The sequence below is a fragment of the Equus quagga genome, chromosome 2, assembly GCF_021613505.1.
Source record: "Equus quagga isolate Etosha38 chromosome 2, UCLA_HA_Equagga_1.0, whole genome shotgun sequence".
Classification (NCBI taxonomy): Eukaryota; Metazoa; Chordata; class Mammalia; order Perissodactyla; family Equidae; genus Equus; species Equus quagga.
Window position 1 is genome coordinate 123,477,292 of NC_060268.1, and position 24,022 is coordinate 123,501,313.

The following is a 24,022-nucleotide window of genomic DNA, read 5'->3' on the forward strand; positions in this document are numbered from 1 at the left end:
GGTCGTTGATCCATCCCAGTTCATGGAGAGTAGGGGTCTGAGCGACTTAACCTGGGGCAGAGCAATGCCTAAGCCAATCAGCATAATGCAGTTCTCGAGCCTTTGTGATCACTTCAGAGATGGGCATGTAACGTAAGCCAATCAAACCAGAATGAACCCAAGATTTTTTCTAAGAATGCTCAGATACAGAACATCTTCCTTCCTAATAGATACAAGTGCAGAAGGTACTGGCAGCCCTAAGTATCTCAAGGTGCCCAGGTGGCTGCCTTGCAATCAATCTGACATCACAGAAAACAGAATGGAAAAAATGTAAAGAAACCAGGTTTCTGTTGAAGTTACTGGAACACTGAATTAAGCTTTACCTGAAATCTATACCCTCTTTGGACTTTTCAATTACATTTAGGTTAATAATTTTGTTTATTCCAATTTGAGGCTGGTTTTCTATTACTAACATATAAATTATCATATTTCATTTTGCGAATCTGCATTAGTTTTGTAATGTTTTTTCTTTTTTTTAGTGAGGAAGATTGGCCCTGAGCTAACGTCTGTTGCCAATCTTCCTCTTTTTTTTTTTTCTCCCCAAACCTCCAGTACATAGTTGTATATCCCAGTTGTAGGTCATTCTAGTTCCTCTACATGGGACGTCACCACAGCATGGCTTGATGAGCAGTGCATAGGTCCATGCCCAGGATCCAAACTGGCAAACCCTAGACCGCTGAAACAGTGTGTGTGAACTTAACCACTTGGCCACAGGGCTGTCCCTGTAATGCATTTTTAATATAAAGCTGTACTATAGACAAGGTTGTTAGTATTTGCATTATGAATCCACGTTCTATTAATTTAAGTTTCTCTGAGGCTAAAGTCTTTTACTTATTCTCAGGCAGATTCCTTTTTTTTTTTTTTTTTAGGAAGATTAGCCCTGAGCTAACATCCATGCCCATCTTCCTCTACTTTATATGTGAGATGCCTACCACAGCATGGCTTGACAAGTGGTGCATAGGTCTGCACCAAGGATCTGAACTGGTAGAACCCCGGGCCGCCGAGAAGCAGAACCTGCAGCACCACCAGGCTGGCCCCTCAAGGCAGATTTCTTGGTTTCCTTTTTCTTTCCTTTGTGGTAAAGATTATATGAATTTCGGTTTTACTGTCATAGAAACGTGGAGTCTAAAAAACATATTCAACCATCATTTGACATTTTCTTTGTATATCAACAATAAATGGTAATATTATAGTTTAGTTTCATACACTAAGTTCCTACTTGTTTACATATATAGGCTGCTTTGTGTCTTAAGTCTGTGGGGGATCAGAATTAGCCATCCCAAAATGTGTCTCTTTGGCTTGATTTTTTTTTTCTTTTTTGAGGAAGATTAGCTCTGAGCTAACTACTGCCAATCCTTCTCTTTTTGCTGAGGAAGACTGGCCCTGAGCTAACCCATGTCCACCTTCCTCTACTTTATACATGAGATGCCCACCACAGCATGGCTTGACAAGTGGTGCATAGATCCACACCCAGGATCTGAACCGGCAAACCCCAGGCCGCCGAGAAGCGGAACGTGCAAACTTCACTGCTGCGCAACAGGGCCAGCCCCTGGCTTGATTATTTTTAAGAAAAAAAGGCTCTGAAAGAAACTCTGACCTTCTCCCTAACTGCCTAAAAGAATTTAAGATAGAAGGCCTGTCACCAGCACTGGCCATCACCATAGATAACTCTGGGTATGACTGACTGGGAGGATCCTTGCTAAGCAGATCCCAGGTTATCTGTAGATGGCCCAGCAAACATTTGTTAATCAAACATTTGCTTTCCCATCTCCATGTAAATTTCCTTCCTTTCCTTTGAAGACCCAAACCACTACCCCCAACATCCTTCTTTGTCTTTAGCTGAAGACGGTATTGAAGGTGGTGGCTAGAGCCATTTTGGTGAGTTACTCAGTTTTCCTGGGTTTCTCCCATGTATAAATGTTATTAAACTTTGTTTGATTTTCCCCTGTTATTCTGTCTCATGTAAATTTAATTCTTAGACCAGTCAGAAAGACCTAGAGAGTAGAGGAATAGTTCTTCCTCCCCTACACTGTGATATTGTTATTTATAAGAAATATATATTTGGTCTTCATCCCATCTGGGAACAGAGCTCTTAAAACCCTTGGAATTTCCTAAGTGAGGAGAGGAATAAGGGTATCTTTTGTTAGGTTAATGAGGTGAGTTTTGGAAAGCCCCCAGATAACCTAAGGATGAGGACTGGTTGCAAGGGGAACCAACGAGGTAATCAGAGGATAGGAACTTTCAGTCCCATCCCCCAACTCCAAGGAGGGGAGAAGGGCTGGAGACCAAGTTCAATCACCAGTGGCCAATGATTTAATCAATCATGCCCATGTAATGAAGCCTCCATAAAAATCCAAACGGACAGGGTTCAGAGAGCTTCCAGGTTGGTGAACACATGGGAATTTGGGGGGAGTGGCTCACCCACAAAAGATGAAAGCTCCCATCCCCTCCCACATATCTTGCTCTATCTATCCTTGTCTTCCATCTGGCTATTCTTGACTTCTATCCTTTTATAAGGTTGAAATAAATTTCTAGGCCCAAGATGGAGCCACTCCTGCCCAGAGTGCTCCATCAATAAACCAAAGTTTCATGTTCCTGTGTACGGGCCACTTGACCAGAAATGCAGTACATCCAGTCTGCTACTCTTCAAATGCCCAGCCAACTCTATACCTATTTCCTTGTTCCTTAGTCTTTCTAAATAAGATCAGATATGCAAGCCCAGCCAGTCATGCTGTTTCTGCTTTGCCCCCTTCTAACACTCCAGAAAACTCACTCTTGACCAAAATCCCCTGGGAAGAGTGCTCCACTGCTTGTGAGGCACTGTACTCCCTCAATCCATGCATTGTTTTCCCTTAAATAAAGGACATCAAAATTGTTACTAAATTGGAGAAGGGGTGGAGGAAAATGGCTGGGTGAGCTGACCTGGGACTCTCTCCCCTCAAAATACAACAAAGGATTGGAAAAACTGAACTTCAGAGAATAAATCTAATGCCAACACGTTAGAGACCTACAATACCAAAAAGGCAGAGAACAGAGACCTTGGTGCTGGCCTCAGAGGAGCTGGAACAGGGTAGGAGAGAATGTCGCTCCCTCCCTAGAGTCTGCGATCCCTGCTGTGCGGGTAGAGAAGGAGCAGGGGAGGGGCCGTGCGACCGGGGAATCATCCAGGACTCCCTCGCTAGTACAGTGGAAACCCGCTGACAGGGGAAAGCTTCATTGTGCGGGTACCCCATAAACCTGGGGCCTCCGGAGACCAGAGAACAGAACTGATAGGAATCCAGACTGGTGCATGAGAAAAGCAGCCCCTCCCACACGGAAAAGCACACTGGGCACCGCCATCTTGCCCAAAGGCGGAGAGATCAGAACACGCGGCTCCCGACCCCCATCTAGTGGCGACAGGCTGTAACTGCAACTGAATTCTACCACCATGCGAAAAAACTGCTCCTCTACCATCCAGCAATTTCTAAAAGCCCCAGACCAGAAGGAAAACAATAAAAACATAGAATTAAGTACTGAGGACTTGAAATTAGGTAAACTAAGTGAAAATGAGTTCAGAGCAGCTATAATCAAAAAACTCAATGAGGTAGAGAGAAAGAGAAATAAGCCAATGAGTTCTGGAGTTACTTCACAAAAGAGATTGAAATTATAAAGAAGAATCAAACAGAATTACTAGAGATGAAAGACACAATGGACCAGATAAAACAGAATACGGATTCCGTGAATGCCCATGTAGACATCATAGAAGAGAAAATTAACATAATTGAAGATAGACAGTCTGAATGGCTCCAGACAGAGGAAGAAAGAGAACTAAGAATTTTAAAAAATGAGGAAAATCTCCGAGAGATAATGGATTCAATGAGGAGTAAGAACTTAAGGATCATAGGAATTCCCGAGAACATGGAAAAGGAAAATGGAGCAGAAAGTGTGCTTAATGAAATTATAGAAGAAAACTTCCCAAATCTAAGGATTGACGGAGAAATGTGTGTAGAGGAAGATTTCAGATCTCCTAGATTTGCCAATGTAAAAAGACCTACTGCAAGGCACAAAGTAGTACAAATGGCAAGAAGGAAAGACAAAGAAAGAATACTCAGGAAAGCAAGAAAGAAGAGAATAACCCACAAAGGAGCTCCTATCAGACTTTCAGCGGATTTCTCTACAGAAACCTTACAAGCTAGGAGAGTATGGAGTCACATATTCAAAGCTTTAAAAGATAAAAATCTTCAGCCAAGAATACTCTATCCAGCAAGAATTTCCTTCAGATATGAGGGAGAAATTAAATCTTTTGCAGACAAACAAAAGTTAAGGGAATTTGTAACTAAAAGCCCTCCAATACAAGAAATCCTCAAGAAGGCTCTCATACCTGAAAAAAGAAAAAAGGGAGAAAGGGGTCACAAACTACAGACTAGGGAGACCGATGGATAGAACCAGAACAGGATAGCAAATATTCAACTATAGCATTAGGGTAAAGGTAAGGAAACTACCAAAGCAAGGACGATCTTATCACTCTAACTACAAATTCACAACACGAGTTGGAATAAGAAATGAAAATAATTATTTAAGGGGGGAAGAGCAAAGGGTCTAAATCAGTATAGGCCAAGTAAGTAAGAGACCACCAGAGAGAATAGACTATATTATACACGAGATTCTAAATACAAACTTCAGGGTAGCCACTAAACTATAAAACAGAACAAAGCCACAAAACATACATAAGGAAAAATCTAAGAAACCCAGCATAAGAAATTGCAGTATTAAATGGGTAGGCTAAAGCACACAGGAAAAGAAATGCAGGAAAACATGATAATGAGCGACAGATTGACAGCATTAAGTCCACATGCATCAATAATCACTCTCAATGTAAACGGATGGAACTCTCCAATAAAAAGACACAGAGTGGCAAAATGGATTAAAGAACAAGGTCCAACAATTTGTTGCCTCCAGGAAACACACCTCAGCCCAAGGACAAACACAGGCTCAGGGTGAAGGGGTGGAGGACAATACTTCAAGCTAATAGGAAGCAAAAAAAGGCACGTGTTGCAATTCTTATATCAGACAAAGTGGATTTCAAAATAAGACAGGTACAGAGAGACAGAGAGGGACAATATATAATGATCAAAGGGACACTTCATCAAGAACAAATAATGCTTATAAATATCTATGCACCCAACACAGGAGCACCAAGATTCATAAAGCAACTTTTAACAGACCTAAAGGAAGATGTTAAAAACAACACAATAATAGTAGGGGACCTCAACACCCCACTCACATCAATTGACAGATCATCCAGACAGAAAATCAACAAGGAAATAGTGGAGTTAAATGAAAAACTAAAACAATTGGACTTAACAGACATATATAGATCACTTCATCCTAAAACAGCTGAATACACATTCTTCTCAAGTGCACATGGAACATTCTCAAGGATAGACCACATGTTGGGAAACAAGGCAAGCCTCTACAAATTTAAAAAAAATTGAAATAATAACAAGCATCTTCTTTGATCATCATGCTATAAGGCTAGAAATTAATTACAAGAAAAAAGCTGAGAAAGGCACAAAGACGTGGAGACTAAACAACACACTACTGAACAAGCAATGGATCACTGAAGAAATTAAAGAAGAAATCAAAAAATACCTGGAAACAAATGAAAATGACAAAAATATCTAAAACTAATAGTAACAAATGTTGGAGAGGTTGTGGAGCAAAAGGAACCATCATACACTGCTGGTGGGAATGCAAACTGGTGCAGCCACTATGGAAAACAGTACGGAGATTTCTCAAAAAATTAAAAATAGAACTACCATACAATCCAGCCATCCCATACTGGGTATCTATCCAAAGAGCTTGCAGTCAGCAATCCCAGAAGTCCTATGTACCCCAATGTTCACTGCAGCATTATTTACAATAGCCAAGACGTGGAAGCAACCTAAGTGCCCATCAACAGATGAATGGATAAAGAAGATGTGGTATATATATACAATGGAATACTACTCAGCTGCAAAACAGAACAAAATCATTCCATTTGCAATAACATGGACGGACCTTGAGGGAATTATGTTAAGTGAAATAAGCCAGCTAGAGAAGGATAATCTGTGTATGACTCCACTCATATGAGGAATTTAAAAATGTGGACTAAGAGAACAGTTTAGTGGATACCAGGGGAAAGGTGGGGTGGGGGGTGGGCACAAAGGGTGAAGTGGTGCACCTACAACACGAATGACAAACATTAATGTACAACTGAAATTTCACAAGATTGTAACCTATCATTAACTCAATTTAAAAAAAAGTTACTAAATTGTTTTAGTTTTGTCCTTTGACAATAATAATCTAGTAAGTAAAATAGTACTTACTAGTAGTACTAATACTTCACTTTATTAGTACTAGTAAAATAGTAAGTAAAATGTTTCTCTGAGTTCTGTGAGCCCCTCTAGCTAATTAATTGAACCCAACAAGGGGATCCTGGGAATCTGATCTATAGCTGGTTGGTCAGGAGCACAAACAACAACCTGAACTTGCAACCAGCATCTGAAGTGGGGGAAGTGGCAGTCCTGTGGGACTGAGACCTCAACATGTGGGATCTAATACTATCTCCAGGTAGATAGTATCAGAATTGAGTTAACTGCTGGGTGGTGTTGGAAAACTCACACCGTGGACTTGCCCTATGCATCTCTTCCATTTGGCTGTTCCTGAGTTGTAGCCTTTAAAATGAACTGGTATACACTAAAAAAAAAAAAAAAGATGGTGTCTTAGGCTAGGTTCTCCCAAAAGCAAGCCCAAGACAAAGGCTTACAAGCAGGGTATTTGAAAAGTGACTTCAGAAAAGTTGGAGTGAGGGATGAGGGAGTGAAACAAGGAAGGAGAAAAGCCTATAAAAACGTGTTATTGAGTTGGCCATGATTATAGATGATACTGCTCATTCCCACCACTACAGGTGACCTTTGATCAAACTTTTCAGGAAACCTCATAAAATGTGCTTCAGAGCTCCCTGTCTAAAAGACAAAAGAGAAAGAATTTATACATTGACTACTGTCCCCCATTACAAGAAGTACACAGTATGGGCCTTGATGAGAGATGCTGTCAAACTGTAACTGACCAAAGCCTGTGTGGAACCCGATGCAGCAACAGCGGCTAGTGTGAGAGGTGGGGAAAATGGAATTTAAAGTAGCATCCAAGAGGTGTCTTCATACACAAAGTTAAATATAAACTGTACAATTATTTCCAAAAGCAAATGACTTTAAACTACTCACGTCAGGTTTTCCTCTCTGAGAAACTAGTATATGACTTCATTCTAATATAATAAATTAACTCTGTTAAAAACACTAATTCTTTTAAATAGCTAGTTTCTTAAATACCAATACATATAAACTAGTTCTCAGGCCAATAAATACTAAGACATGTATTACCCTTGTTAAATGATGAAGATACTATATATGTAAGCATTCATTTTGATCTTGTCTGCTAGATATGAACAAGATGGGGTCCAGTCTATGGCCAGAAACTATGACTGATCCACACTGAGATTACTATTTTCTTCCAAATGTTAGCAATGTTTTTTTTCCTGGAATGGATGCTAGAATGAAAGATTCTGAATTACTTTTTTTTTTTGGTCAGTAATTTTTAAATGTCTCATAATTCAGGCCTCTAGCCAACATAAACCTATACTATAATTATTTTGTTGGATAGCTAACAGATTTTATGCACTGACATAGATATTAGAGTAAAAGTTTCTGAGAAAAATTTGTCTTGGCTATTGATATATTAATACTGATTAGCCCTCTGGCCAGCAAAAATGTTTAGTTACAGTATGGTGCCAGAATAAATACTGAGTTTTCCTTAACTATTACACCAATCATCCTCTCTTTAAATCCAGAAACCTTAGTTTCATATGTGATTCATCTCTCTCCATCAATAAGCACCACCTTACTAGCAACTCTATCTTTTCAGTTTTGTCAAACACTTCTCATACCAGGAACCCTACAACATCCCACTGGCACTGCCTTTAACCTAGGCCCTCTATAGACCTTGCCTAAATTTCAACATTGCTGCTCATTTTTTTCAGCCACAATAAATCCTGTACATAGCATCAGAATTATATTATTTACACAAATCCGACTATGGTATTTTTCTACTTAAAGTCGGCCTAGCTTCCAATTATGTACAGGATAAAATCCAAAAGCCTTAGCTTTTGAAACATAACGGACATTGAGTCTAGTTGGAACTCACTATATTTCCTCAAATCTCAGATGCCATGAATTCTACGATACATTCCACTTTCTCATGATGACTGCAAGACACAATCAGTTGTAAGATTCATGCTAATTTCAGAGATATTAAAAAGGGAAGAAATGTGCATGCTAAAATCATTGAAATACCATGCCTCTCTAACTTTACCTCTTTAAAATACACAATCTATTTTCTAATCATGATACCTCACTGTTCCCTGAGAAAGACTCTAACTGCAAAGTCCTTCCCCTACCTACTTCTTAGGCCTCACAAACTCCCATTCATCTTTTCAAAATTTCTCATATCCCACCTCTCTTAGGAAATCTTCCCTACCAAACCCATACCCAAGGGTTACCATGTAAGGCTACACAACCTGTCCCTTGCATAACTCCAGAAGGTGCTGTTCACAATGTGAATGATAGCTCCTACAGTTGTGTATTAAGGAAGGCACTGCTGTCCTCCCTTCCAAAGTTTTATTCATTCCCTCACCCTAGGTTCTCTAAGTTCTTTGATAAACTTTTCAATTGATTTTACGAGTTGCTTTATACTTTATCTCAATCAACTGATCTCAATCACCTAAACATAAAGGGTAAAGATTTTTTTAAATATTAATTACATTTGTATTCTCAATGACTAGTATATGATAATCACACAGACTTTGATCAATTTTGCGATTCTATGTTCTGCTTTTCTATCAACAGACTGCTGCTTCTCTCAAGTTCCCATAGATCAGGGCTGAGTCTAGAGTAAAGTTAGATTTTAAAGGTACTTACATCAAAGGTGAAATGATAGAACACTAAGTCAAGATAGGTTGTGATAAATTAAAAATTAATATTGCACTTCCTAGAGCAATCACTAAAATCTGATAATACAACAAAGTATAGCTAAAAAATGTATACCAACGTATAGCTATAAAATGAAAAATTAAAATATACCCAATTTAGAAAAAAAGGCAGCAAAGACAAAACATACAGGATAAATGGAAAACAAAAGGATGTTATACTTAAACCTAATCATATTAGTAGTTACATTAAATGTAAATGGATTAAACACTCTCTAAAAGATCAAGATTTAAACTGCCACACAGTCACACTGGATTAAAAAAGACAACAACAAATTAAATGCTATTTCCTAGAGACACACTTTAAATATAAGGCCATAGAGAATTTGAAAATAAAAGGTTGGATAAAAAGATATACCATGCAAACATTAAATCATAAGAAACCTGTGGTGGCTAAATTAATATCAGACAAGGTAGACTTTAAAACAAGGAGAATCACCAGATACAAAAGAATTTCACAAAAGAAAAAATAAGTCAATTCATCAAGAAAATAAATGGCTTCAAAATAGAAAAAAATTGGAGAGAAACAAAAGAAAGACAAATGCACAACCTTAATTTTAACACCACTCTTCAATATGGTAAAACAGACAGACACAAAAATGAGTAAGGAGGCACATTACTAGATAGTTATCTTAGAGAAATGAAAACTTAAGTTCAGGGGCCAGCCCCATGGCCAAGTGGTTAAGTTCGTGTTCTCCGCTTCGGCGGCCCAGGGTTTCACCGGTTCAAATCCTGGTCAAGGACATGGCACCACTCTGAGGCAGCATCCCACATGCCACAACTAGAAGGACCCACAACTAGAAATACACAACTATGTACCGGGGGGCTTTGGGGAGAAAAAGGAAAAATAAAATCTAAAAAAAAGGAAGAAATCTATCATAACATTAATAAAAAAAAAAAAGGAAGAAAACTTAAGTTCACAAACAAACCTGTACAGAAATGTTCATAACAGCTTCATTTGTAATAGTAAAAAACTCCACATGTCCTTCAACGGTGAAAAAATAAGCAAACTGTGGTACACCCATACAATGGACTAACAGTCAGCAATAAAAAGGAATGAACTATGACACAATAACTTGGATGGATCTCAAAGGCATTATGCTGAGTGAAAATAAAACCCATATCTACGTGTTACACACTGTATGATTCCATTTATATAAGACTCTCAAAGTGAGAAAATTACATCAACGGAGAAGAGATCAGCAGTTGCCAGGGGTTAAGGGTGTGAGGACGGTATGACCACAATGGATAACACAAAAGAGTTTCTTTGCAGTAACAGAACAGTTTAGTACCCTAACGTGTTAATGGTTACACAAATCTGGACACAACAAAATTTCATGGAACTATACACCACTACCACCCAATAAAAAACAGTGTATGCAAAAACTGGAGAAATTCTAACATCTGTAGTCAAATTAATAGTACTATACCAACATCAATTTCCTGTTTTGGGTAATATATTATGGTTATGTAAGACTTATCTTACATAAATTGGGGGAAGTTGGATGAAGAGTGCACCAGAACTCTGTACTATTTTTGCAACTTTTTGTGTCTCAAAGAATTTTGAAAGAAAGAAAGAGTAGGGATATAAAAAAATGTTTAAAAAATAATTAGGGTGACATCACCAGGAATGGCAGAATAAGGGCCTCCAAAAATCCTCTCTCCCATACAAGCAGTATGAACACTAGCAAAAAATGTCAAAATCAACTTTTTCAGAACTCTATTAACCAAAGGCTTGCAACAATCTGAGAAGCATTTATTCAAAAAAAAATGGCTGAATCTCAGTAAAAACAGCAAGCTTTGTGGCATTTTAACTTGCCCTATTCCCGCTCCCCTCTTCCAAGCTCCAAGATAACCTTAAAAAGCAAAAAGCCTAACACAGTAGAAACCAGGAGCCTAGCAACCACTGGAGGGGTCAGATCAGGATTGGAACTCTTTCAAAGCCCCATTTTCAGAGAACTGCTATTATTTGAGCTTACTGGCAGTTCCCTAAAAACCCTACTCCAAAGGCTTCTCATTATTTGACCTGACTCAGAGCCTGCCCAATGCTAACAGCCTTTTCTCCCAGGTGTGTTTGTCAAAATCAATCAGCTGCAATTGTTTAACATCCCAGCTGTCTAAAGCAGTTGGGGTAAACAACAAGATAACCAAAAAACTTAAAAGTAAAAATGGGGTATCAGATGTCCATAAGAGGTTTTGAAAAGTTCTGAATATCCCTGAGAATCTAGAAAGCCACATACATGTGCCCACGGCTGTGGGCATGCTCAAGAAAGACCTTAAAAGGTCCTAAGCAATCATTTCTGAGCATGAGACTCTGACAAGCAGGAAATAAAGGCTATGGCACAGTTGTTAAGCCTGGCTGAGTGTTGAAGGTATGCCTCACTGAACACACAGAGCCTCTCAGCAAAGACTAGGAGAATTAAGTATTGGCAAGAATGTAGAGAAACTGGAATCCTCATACACTGCTGTTGGAAATACAAAATATTGCAGTTAGCTTAGAAAAAAGCTTGGCAGTTCCTCAAAAAAGTAAACATAAAATTACCACATGACCTAATAATTCCACTCCTGAGTATATACCCAGGAGAAATGAAAACACGTGACAACACAAAAACTTATACATGAACGTTCATAGTAGCATCACTCATAGCAGACAAAAAGTGGAAATAAAAATGTCCATCACCTGATGAATGGATAAACAAAATGTGGTATATACATACAATAGAATATTATTCAGCCACAAGAAGGAATTAAATACTGATACGTGCAACAACATAGACGAACTTTGAAAACATACCCCATGAAAGACGCCAGACACAAAAGTCCAAATGTTACATGATCCTACTTATGAAATGTCCAGAATACGGCAAATTCACAGAGACAAAGTAGATTAGTGGTTGCCAGGGGATTGGTGGGAGAAATGGAGAGTGACTGCTAACAGGCGTGAGGTTTCCTTCTGAGGTGATGAAAACGTCCTAGAATTAGATGGTGGTGGTGGCTGCACAACCTATGAAAAACCACTGAGCTGTACAGTTTAAAATGGTATATTTTATGTATATGAATTATATCTCAATTAAATAATAAATTAGTAGTAATAAGTAAATAAAACAAACTATTTGATATAATTGCTATTTTTGGAAAACTACACCCAACACTGCAATATTCATTTACTTAATGAAAGATGTGCAAAACATCTACAGTGAAAACCTCAAAATACTGCTAAGCAAAACTAAAGACTTCAAAAAGACATTAACATTCACCAAAACAGACCACAGGCCAGGCCATAAAACTAATCTCAGTAGGTATCAAAGAACTGAAATAATAGACAATATATTCTCTGTATATACAATATAGATGAGTTTACAATGTATAAACAATATATTCTCCCATCATGGAATTAAATTGAAAATCATTGTTTTAAAAATAACTAAAAATCGGGGCCGGCCCAGTGGCCAAATGTTAAGTTCGCGCGCTCCACTTGGTGGCCCAGGGTTTCACCAGTTCAAATCCTGGGCGCGGACATGGCACCGCTCGTCAGGCCATGCTGAGGCGGCATCCCACATGCCACAACTGGAAGGATCCACAACTAAAACTACACAACTAGGTACCAGGGGGCTTTGGGGAGAAAAAGGAAAAAAATAAAATGTTTAAAAATTAAATAAATAAAAATCCCCAAGTAATTAGAAATTAAACAATTAACTTCTAAATGACCTGTGAATCAGAGAAGTCACAATAGAAATTAGAACATAATTTGAACTAAACACACATCTCAAAATTTGTATGATTCAATTAAAGAAGTACCCAAAGGGGAACATTTTATATATGAAATGCATATATTAGAAAACAAGAAAGGTTTAAAATCAATGATCTAAACTTCTAACTCAAAAAAACTAGAAAAGAACAAATTAAATCCAAAAGAATAGAGGCAAGGAAATAAGATGAGAGCAAAATAAATGAAGTAGAAAACATTACCAAAACAGAAGTTCAACAAAATCAAACTCTGAGTTTTTGAAAAGATTAATACAATTGATAAACCCCTAGCAAGACTGATCCAAAAAAGTTATAAAGGAAAAAAAAAGGTAGCAATATCAGGGATGAAAAGGGGGACATAAAAACAGTGCCCACAGACAATAAATGGATACTAACGGAATATTATAAGCAACTTTATAACTACTCAACAATTTAGAATAAACTTCTTTAAAAATGCAACTTCCCACACTGACACAGGATAAAATGGAAAATCTGAATAATCATACATCAGTTAAAGAAACTGAATTTGTAATTTGAAACCTTCCACCTCTTCACCCAAAAAACATTCCAGGCCCAAGTGGCTTCACTGTTGAAGTCTATCAAAAATGTAAAGAAATAATATCAATCTTACAAAGCTACAATAATTAAGACAGTGCGGTACTGGGATAACAATATACAAATATATCAAAGGATTGGAATAGTGAGTCCAGCAAAAGACCTATACCTATCTAATCGGTTGATTGAGAAACCCTTACACCATAGCAAAAAATTAATTTAAGATGAATCATAGACCTAAATGTGAAAGCTAAAACTATAGTTTCTAGAAGAAAACAGAAGAGAATAGAGGTAAGGAAAGATTTCAAAGAAGACAATAGTTAACAACCATAAAATAAAATAAATTAAATCAATGCATTTGACCTCATCAAAATTTAAAACTTCTCCTTCCAAAAGACATTGAGAAAATGGAAAGGCATAGATCAGACAAGGAGAAAATATTTGCTACATATGTAAATGTGTGTGTGTGTAAAATCTGACAAATAACTTGCATCCAGAATATAAAAAGAACTACAAATCAGCAACAAAAAGATAACTCAATCAAAATATAGGTAATAAACTTGAACTGACAGTTCAAAAGAAAGATAAGCAAATGGACTATAATCACAACATCATTAGCCATCAAGGAACTACAAACTAAAGCCACAATAAAATATAACTACACACTCACCAGAATGGTTAAAATCAAAAATACAAAACATTGTCAAGAATGTGGAATAACAAGAACTCTTATAATAGCCCCAGTGGGAACGTCGAATGGGTTCAGTTTTCCATTTTTGAAAAAGTTTGGTGGTTTCTAAAGTTAAACATACATCTACCCTAGGACACAGCAACACCACATCTAGGTATTTACCCAAGTCCACATAAAGGCTTATACAAAAATTGCAACAGCAGCTTTCCTAATAGTAACCAAAAAGTAGAAACAACTTAAAGTCCAACAACAGAACTGTTGTTATAACACACTGTTACTCGGCAATGAAAACCAACTACTGATACACATTTCAAAATGGATGAATCTCAAAATTATTATTGAACAGAAGTAATCAGATACAGTGTACTTACTGTACAATTCCATTTATATGAAGTTCTAGAATAGGCAAAACTAATCTCTACTGATAGAGGTTAGAAAAGGGTTGCCTGGGTTGGGCAGGGAGTGGGATTGATTTTGAAAAGAGGCAGGAGAAAACTTTCCGGCAAGTTGAACAGGTTTGTATGTTAACATGGGTGATATTTACACAAATATATAGATAGCCAAAATTCAGTGAACTTAAGATCTGTGATTTTACTGTATGTAAATTATACTGTTGGCATTTTTTTTTAAGTGAACAGACTAGAGAAATATTTGTGTCCCTTAGGCTACGTAAGGCCAATACTTGCATTTGTATTCTAGATCCTATGCCTTCTTGTATACTCAAGGAAATTATCTCCTCCCTCGGTCCAGCATCATCTATTTTTTGGCTTTCTATTGGATCATTCTTGTCAGCATACAATATGTTGAAATTTCAGACTCCTCCCCAAAAAAACCCTCACTTCCACATATATCTCCAACTACTATTATTTACTTGCTTCCCGTTACAGCCTTCTTTTTTTTTATTATTTATTTTTTATTTTTTTAAAGATTTTTTTTTCCATTTTTCTCCCCAAAGCCCCCCAGTACATAGTTGTACATTCTTCGTTGTGGGTCCTTCTAGTTGTGCCATGTGGGACGCTGCCTCAGCGTGGTTTGATGAGCAGTGCCATGTCCGCGCCCAGGATTCGAACCAACGAAACACTGGGCCACCTGCAGCGGAGCGCGCGGACTTAACCACTCGGCCACGGGGCCAGCCCCTACAGCAAAACACTTCTAAAAGACTGTCTACACTCTGTTAAACGGCAAGTTCCCCTAAACTAGATAAAATTGTTCATTTTAAATTCACTTTTTCAAGAACACATGTGTGACATAATGACTAACATTTATATAGCAATTTGCAGCTTATAAAGCATTTTTATATATGTTATCACCTTTAAATCCTCACCATACCCCATAGGACAGGTATTGCTATTATCCCTGTTTACAGAAACAAGAAGTTCAGAAAGGTTTTATAACCTGCCAAAGGTCAGACAACAAACAAATGATTCCTAACTTCAAACAATGTGCTTTCTTGTTCAATACACTACAGTTAGACACTCAGAACTCTCTTAATAAAAATGACCAATGAAAATTATCCAAATCTGGCCAGAACAGGCCAATATTTCATTATCTTATGATCCTACTTCAAAGAACGTTTCAATGACCAAAATCTACCACAAGAAAATTATCGTAGTGTGTAAGCAGGTGACCAGATAATTTATTATCCAAACAGGACACTTTTGAGAGCAAAGAGCGAGCTATTAATAATTATGCAGAATTGGGGCTGGCCCCGTGGCCGAGTGGTTAAGTTCATGCGCTCCGCTGCAAGCGGCCCAGTGTTTCGTTAGTTCAAATCCTGGGCGCGGACACGGCACTGCTCATCAGACCACGCTGAGGCAGCGTCCCACATGCCACAACTAGAAGAACCCACAACGAAGAATACACAACTATGTACCGGGGGGCTTTGGGGAGAAAAAGGAAAAAATAAAATCTTAAAAAAAATAAATAAATAATTATGCAGAATAACAGGCATGACCCAGGATTGTTCTGGGCAAACTGGGACATACATTGATCCTTTTCATAAGTTAGCTTTGCTATTTGAAAATAAGAATCCATACTTATGTTTTATTACAGTATCTTTTAAAATAATTTAACCGGTTAGGTATGAAGAGGTAAAGAGACATGATTGTTAACTAATGTTACAGGAAAGGGTTAACATTCAAAGAGTCTAGACAACCATTATGGTTCCATTTTATCTCTGACAGTTCTGCTTAATGTAGCAATACTGTGGCTGGAAAGACGTGGAGTGAGAAAATCTTGTATGCTTTTTCAAACAAAGATGACCTATTTATAAATACGAGCATTAACAGTTGACAACATTGCAGTTCTGTAAGAAAAGGATTCCTGTTTTAGTTCTTCAAAATTTTTTATAAATGAAACAATTCAATTTTATTTTAAAAGCTCATTTGCCTCACTAAGACATCCCACAGCATAAAGTTTGCAAAGCAATCTGAAATTTACAATTCTTATAAAAGACACAGGTCATGAAACAAGTTTGAAAATCTGCTTAAAGGTTCTAAAGAAACCAATTCAACAAAGTAAGGCAGTTTCAATCTTAGCCAGATTTTAGTCTCTATATGAATGTTCTCGACCTGAGTGGCTTGGCAGATCCTATTGGACGCATCTCAAAAAGTTTTGAGTCTTCGGAGAAAAACACCCCAGGACCCACCCCACCCACAGCCCACATAAATTTTCCAATGTGGGCCTAACCCACAGAAGCCGTTCCAGAATCATCATGTAGGGCACAATCATGCTGAGTCCCAGAATAGACTTAGACCAAATCTGACCTGTCTGGGCAGGCCAAAGAATAGGGCTCCTCAGCTCTATAGCAAATACTCTCCCCGTCTCCCTATCTCATTTTCCCAGTCTTTCCTGGCATAAACTCAAACTGTAAGCAATGCCCAAATCAGACCAGATACTGATGTTAGGAAAACAAGGCAATATTCATAGGGATATTCTGAAATAGTGTTGCTCAGTGAAAAGTGCATAAAGTAAGAGTCAGAAGACCTAAGTTCTATATTAAGCTCTACTACTGCCTAACTAAGACACATCACTTCACTTTGGGCCTCAAAGTCCAGTATAAAGAAAAAGAGTAAAATGCTGTCTAAGATTCTCTTCTAGTCCTGACATTCTACATTTTCCTCTGTCTCTTGAATTTAACTCAAGCATCAACTTTCCTATTGGGCCGATTAAAAATGACAAAAGCATCAATTTGCCAAATATGTTCTATCATTTCCCAAATGAAGACCAGATGGAATCTGGTATACGTGACAAGGATAAAAGTTGTTCTTCAAGGATAATTGGTTTTAGGGGCTGTAAATTTAGACTCTTCATCAGTAATGATGTAGCAGAATAGAATACAAATAATAAAAGTCAGAGGGAAGTATGTCCAGCCAAATTCATTCAAAGGTCTTAAGTTTCTGAAAAAATTCTTTTGATTTAAGCCATTATTTAGGATTCCTAGTAGTTGAATCCTACACTGGAAAAGGCATTGAACCAAGTGTCTAGAGATCTGGGCTCTAGTTCAAGATATGCAACTATCGGGGCTGGCCCCGTGGCCGAGTGGTTAAGTTCGCGCGCTCCGCTGCAGGCGGCCCAGTGTTTCGTTGGTTCGAATCCTGGGCGCGGACATGGCACTGCTCGTCAGACCACGCTGAGGCAGCGTCCCACATGCCACAACTAGAAGAACCCACAACGAAGAATACACAACTATGTACCGGGGGGCTTTGGGGAGAAAAAGGAAAAAATAAAATCTTTAAAAAAATAAAAAAATAAAAGATATGCAACTATCTGTGCGAACTTGAACAAATCATGGTATCTCTTGGCTTCAGTTTCTTCAACTGTAAAATGAGGGAATTATCTAGGTAAGTTTGCTTCCTGCTTAAAAATTTAAGATTTAAACATTTCTTTTCAGACGACACCATTCTCTAGGGGGCTAAAACTGTTTTTAACAAGAGAATACTGCATTTATAAAATGCCTTAAAATTTAAAAGCACTTTCATACCTACTCAACAACACCATCACTCAGTATTTCATTAAACAAATGTCCAGAGAAGAGAAAAAGACCCTCAACTAGAACCCAGGTATGTAGATGACTGGTCCTCATTGGTTTCCAATCCTATATTCTGTCACAGTCATTGCAAAGAGTCACATATTACTATATTTACAACAATTATTTTAAGTGTAGTGTAAAAAACAACATTGGACACAGTCATATTTTGATAAATTATGATCTTGATCACTCTCCACACCAGTAAAAGTGGGTCAATAATACCTATCTTTTGCACTACTGTTAAGACTGGGTACAAAATGGGAACATGCCTAACATCATGATTGTGAAAACTAAAGGTATGACATAATTGCATTAAATGCTGTCCTCACTGGGAACTGGCTGGTATCTGTAGGATTACCAACTCATTCAAAACTGTCACCACATATATAGGGCTGCTTCAACTTCAACAGTCTGCCTATCTACTCCTAAATCTAAGTTATCAAGTTCCTTGGAGGACTAGAGGAAAGCAAAAGAGTTACTATAGTTGTCTCTCACAATACTTTCCAATTTTTGTCCATAGAAGCAGTTTTTTCAGGAAATTTAAGTACTATACTGTTTCTGTCTGCATCATGCAGAGCATTAGATTATGGATATCTGGATTCAATTCCTAACTCTGCCACTAACTGACTGTGTCCAAGGCACTCAACTTGTCTTGGTCTTAGTTTCCTCAGGTGTAAAATGTGGTAGCTTGTTTAAATGACATCTATAAATCTTTTTTTCCAGTCACGTCGCTGTAGTTCAAGACTATGTAAAATGCAGACTAACATCTGAAGAAACAAGCATAAATGATAAATGTTAACTATTGGCAGTTATATATCCCTCCATAATAAGTCAAATAAGGCTGGTGTCAACCTTTAAGACAGTCTTGAAAACAACCACCACTCAACCCCTACATTAAAAGATACACCCTGGGCCGGCCTAGTGGTTAAGTTTGTGGACTCTGCTTTGGAGGCCCTGGGGTTGCAGGTTCCGATCCCAGCAGATCCCAGCATGGACCTACGCACCACTGATCAAGCCATGCTGTGGGAGCATCCCACATACAAAACAGAAGAAGACTGCCACAGATGTTAGCTCAGGGCCAATCTTCCTCACCAAAAAAAAAAAGGAGGGGGGTACCCTGTTGTCACTTACCAAACAGCAGAAGCATCAGATTGTGTGTTTCTCCACTGAACAGTAGCCAGGAAGACTATGGTCAATTAAAATTGAGTCCACATAAGAACTGATTCTTACCAGAAAAAGTATTTGACCCTCACTCCTAATTAGCAAGAGGCTGCCATGATGGGAGTGGGAGCAAGACTGGGGTGGGGGGGATTAATTTGGCTTAAGAGCATAATCCTAATTCATGCTAAAATACTGTCAGCATTAATAGCTAGATTTATATGTCCCAATATAATTTACTGTGAAACCTTTTCATGTGGCTTTCCATCTTTCAGCATCCAAATGTCTCCTGCATAATGAGGTAAGTACTGTTTGTCTCTGTTTGTATAGGATTATGCAATTTAAGAAAGAGAAAATGTTTCCAAATTCAGCACAGTCGCATTTTACCTTATCTTACCTAAGGGTATCTCTTAAATATTGCGTAGTCAAAAATTACCCCTGAGAAATCGTTAAATCACCAAGACTTAGGCTGCTGGAAGCTCAAAGACCAAAAATTAACTTATTCGATTCTCTTGGTATTTGTGTTGGGGCCTCCCTTTCTCTGGGACTATAAAGGCCAAGATCTACTTTAAAAGAGGCAGTTCAGAACAGTGGGTAAATACGTCAATTTATCTCTTTTTATACATAGCTGCATTAGCTTAAGTCAGTCAATGCTCCCCACAGAAAGCGGACAGGCCCATTACCCTGCTGCCATTAAAAAAAAATCCTCCAAAACTACGGAAAAGCGCAATTTCGGAGAAGTCTCCTGATTATTGCTTTCGCTTTCGTTATATACCATCTCACAAAACTAATTTCATTTGAGACTCTCAGATATAAGCAGATAAATCTGTGCCTTCGGGAACCAGAGTAGTAACTAATTCCAGTCATAAGCAAATTCGCGGGACTTGCAGTTTCACACCTTGTGGGCGATCTACCTGCTTCAGAGAAGGGCCAACTTTGCAGGTCTGCTCACGGCCACCAACGAAGTTCTGTCGGAAGGCACGACACGCAGGCATGGACACACAGGGTGCACCTCAAACTTCCTCAGGCCCCAGGTCACCCCTGGGGGGAGAGGTGGCTACATTTTTCATGAAAAATCCACTACACACACAAGCAAGCTTCAAACCCTGGACTCTGGGCGAGGATCACCTCAGCGGTGCGGCTACTTACAGGGCTCCGCCACATGCCACAGACCCAAAAACTTCTGAGGAAAGCAGAAATGACCAAATGAAAAGTGCGGAGAGAGCTCCAACATGAGGGGGGCTGGTGGCACTAGAAGGCTCCAGACCACCCAAGAGAAGGGGCGACAGTTCTCAGGCAGTCAGGAGGCTAACGCCCAACAAGCGAGCACTTTAGGCTGCAGCCCTCTCATTACCTGACAGACGTCATGGCTTCACCTTCCTGCCCCACGCACGAGCCCTCGCGTCCGATGCTGTGTGTGAGCAGTGGCAGCAGGTACCACAGCGACCGCTCCTCTGCTCAGGCACTCAGCGACTAAGAGCGCGTCCTCACACACCCCGCGCGCGGGCGGCCCCCGCGGACGGGCCCGCGCACTGATTGGCCGCGTACGCAGGGGGCGGGCGCTGCGCCAGGTCCGCGGCCGAAGATGAGCCCTGGGCGTGGCGCGCCACGACTACCCGCCCGCGCGTCTCGTGCCGCCTTCCTGGCGCCGGTCTAGCTGGCTGGCTAGCTGGCCCGGTGGCCATCTTGAGTCCTGGTAACAGTGTTCCCTCCCTTCGCGAAAATTGCGGGGCAAGAGGTTGGGTGCCCGCCTCAAAAATGGCCGCCCCGACTGGCAACAGGTTCATCGGTCACGCGGCCACGGTCTACCTCGGCGTGGTCAGGTCGCGTTAAGAGGACTTGGGACGGGGACGCTATCAAGGCAATCTTCGAGGATGGGTTGAACAGCTTCCAAACCCCTCTGCAGAAGAGCACCAGCCGCCTGGAAGCCACAGCCCGGGGAAAATCGAACACGTGGCAACACTAGCACAGTATGGTAAATTCGAACTCGCAGCCTTTAAAAGTCATTTGCTGAGTGCGATGGTCCTCCAAGGTTCTTGGACTTCAGAAGCACTTAGGTCAGTTTATTTAATATGGAAGTGTCCCGGGCTCACTGTAAACTTTGTGAATCAGAATCTGTAAGGGTGAGGCCTGGACATTCGTATTTTTAACAAGTTCCCAGGTGATCCAGATACACACATAAAGTTTTAAAATCCCTGGGCTTTGGGGCCGGCCGGGTGCGCAGCGGTTAAGTGCCCACGTTCTGCTTCGTTGGCCCGGGGTTCACCGGTTTGGATCCCGGTCGTGGACATGGCACTGCTGGGCAACCCATGCTGTGGTAGGCGTCCCACATATAAAGTAGAGGAAGATAGGCACGGATGTTAGCTCAGGGCCAGCCTTCCTCAGCAAAAGAGGAGGATTGATGGCAGATGTTAGCTCAGGGCTAATGTTCCTCAAAAAAAAAAATCTCTGGGCCAAACTAGCCCATTCATACTGATGAGGATTTTAGGCTACTTAATTTTAAAACTGCAGAGGAGAAGCAGGATCCAAGGACTGGAATTTGCTTGAGAGATATTTGCATTTGTGAAGGAAGGGGGGATGGCCTTATCTCTGGAAACTCTTAATGGGGAAGGCAAGAACTTAAGTTGTTTACTCTCTGGCAACCTCATGTAACTGACCCGCCCCCAAATCCTCCTTTGTCTTTGGCTGAGGATAATATTTAAGCGGTGACTTCTGCCATTTACTCAATCCAGTTTGATTCTTATCTAAAAGTTGTGGGACACCCAAGGGCGGACCCTATCGGCACTGATAGCATTTTAACTTTTTTACATCTTCTTTCCTTTGTCTTGTAAAGAGATAACACTCACATGCCTATGCCTTAAATTTAGCCTTACTCTCCACCCATGTTTGCAGCAGAAGCGGCAGCAGCAGCTCTGACTGCCCATGGGTCCTGTCCCCATGCTATTCCACACTATTCTCTAAATAAAAGAGCACCACTGCTAGACCTTGAGAGTCCAAGAAATCTTTCTTTTGACTCCTCGGCTCACCGACCCCACATCAATACTATCCTGCTTGCCACACTTTATTGCCAGATTACCTCACTTTTCTGAAAAGCAGCGCTCTGAAGCAAGGATCTAATGCTAGAAGAAAAAAATTGGAAGGACTCTCCTGGCCCTAATTTTACAATTTAGTGGGGTAGAGAGTTAAGAAACTGATTCTGAACCACTAATAAAAAAACAGGTAAATTAATTCCAACTGCTGGAAGATAGAGGGAAAAATCAGTAGATGCTTTATGACCTAAATAGCTTTTATTTCCTCTATTATTCTCTGTATAGTAATATTTATATTAGACTACAACTTCCAGTGGCCTTCATTTACTGACAGTACAGGATGATGATCGGTTCCATAGGTCTGAAATCAGTTACATTAGAAACACAAACCAACATCATGTGATACTGAAATGTAGCTAATATGACCGAAAGAACTTAATTTTTAATTTAACTAGTTTAAAATTTTAAAACCAAGGCAATGTATAATATTTTTCTATTGAACACAATTTCGTTTTTATTGGACTACATTTCCACCTTTTAACTTGAAAATTTAGCATCCCAATTGAGACACTATAAGTATATAAAATACCAGATTTTTCAAGACAGTGCAAAACAATATATAAAATATCTCAGTAATAATTTTTATATTGATTACATGTTAAAATAATATTTTGCTATATTGGGTTAAATAAAATATTAAGATTAAACTATCTTTTCATTTTTTTAATGTGGCTACTAGAAATTTAAAATTATATGCATCTTGCATTATAGGTCTACTGGACAGTGCTGTTCTACTATCTAAGTTATCACTGCCCCACTGACAGAATAATAATGTTCACAAAATGAAAATAGTAGACAGATCCATTTATACAGATCTGTGGTTCCTTGCTAACCATCTAAAACATCAAATATTCCAAAAGATTTCAAGTTTCTTTCGAAAATGCTTATTTCAGCATTGTCTCTTTAATTTGGGGAATGCCTATCCAGAATGAAGCCATGGACTCATAAATCTGATGTTTTTCGTCCATGAGAAAAGTCAGTTAAAAAGAGAGCTATCCTTGGCTGATAGAGACTTGAACCAAACGTCCACAAGCAGAATTAGTCAATGGGCCGGCCCCACGGCTGAATGGTTAAGTTTGCGCACTCCACTTCAGGAGCCCAGGGTTTCACCAGTTGGAATCCTGGGCACGGACAGGGGACCGCTCATCAAGCCATGCTGAGGCGGCATCCCACATGCCACAACTAGAAGGACCCACAACTAAAAATACACAACTATGTACTGGGGGGCTTTGGGGAGAAAAAGGAAAAATAAAATCTTTAAAAAAAAAAAGAATTAGTCACTTGTTCCTCTGGCTTAAACAGAACAGCAGTAATGCGGGGTCGGTGAGCCGAGGAGTCGAAAGAAAGATTTCTTGGACTCTCAAGGTCTGGCAGTTGTGCTCTTTTATTTAGAGAATGGTACAGAATAGCATGGGGACAGGACCCATGGGCAGTGAAGAGCTGTTGCTGCTGCTGCATGGGGACAGGACCCAGCGGCAGTCAGAGCTCCTGCTACTGCCCTGAGTTGAGGGTTAGGGCTAAATTTATAAGGCATGGGTACGTGACTTATTTTTACTGGAAAAAGAAAAGATGATGTAAAAAGTCATTAAATGATTTCAGTGCAGATGGGGTCTGGTTATTGTGTGGTCATATAACTTTAGATAGGAATCTGG

The 24,022-nt window shown here is 39.4% G+C and overlaps 1 protein-coding gene and 1 long non-coding RNA gene across 4 annotated transcripts in view; one reads left to right on the forward strand and one right to left on the reverse strand.

Annotated features, from left to right (window-relative positions):
* Positions 1-24,022, reverse strand: part of ADK (adenosine kinase) — a 536,863-nt gene that overhangs the window by 479,128 nt on the left and 33,713 nt on the right. The window contains exon 1 of one of the 3 annotated variants that reach the window (XM_046652330.1): positions 20,636-20,783. The exons of the other annotated variants lie outside the window; for them this stretch is intronic. Coding sequence (XP_046508286.1) covers positions 20,636-20,649 — 14 coding nt within the window. The 5' untranslated portion in view covers positions 20,650-20,783. Of the gene's footprint in view, positions 1-20,635; positions 20,784-24,022 lie in introns of those variants that run through there. 3 annotated transcript variants of the gene reach the window in all.
* The window catches only part of LOC124234851 (uncharacterized), a 25,109-nt gene continuing 22,111 nt past the window's right edge, over positions 21,025-24,022 (forward strand). The window contains exon 1 of the long non-coding RNA XR_006887426.1: positions 21,025-21,256. This is a non-coding gene — a long non-coding RNA (uncharacterized LOC124234851). The remainder of the gene's footprint in view (positions 21,257-24,022) is intronic.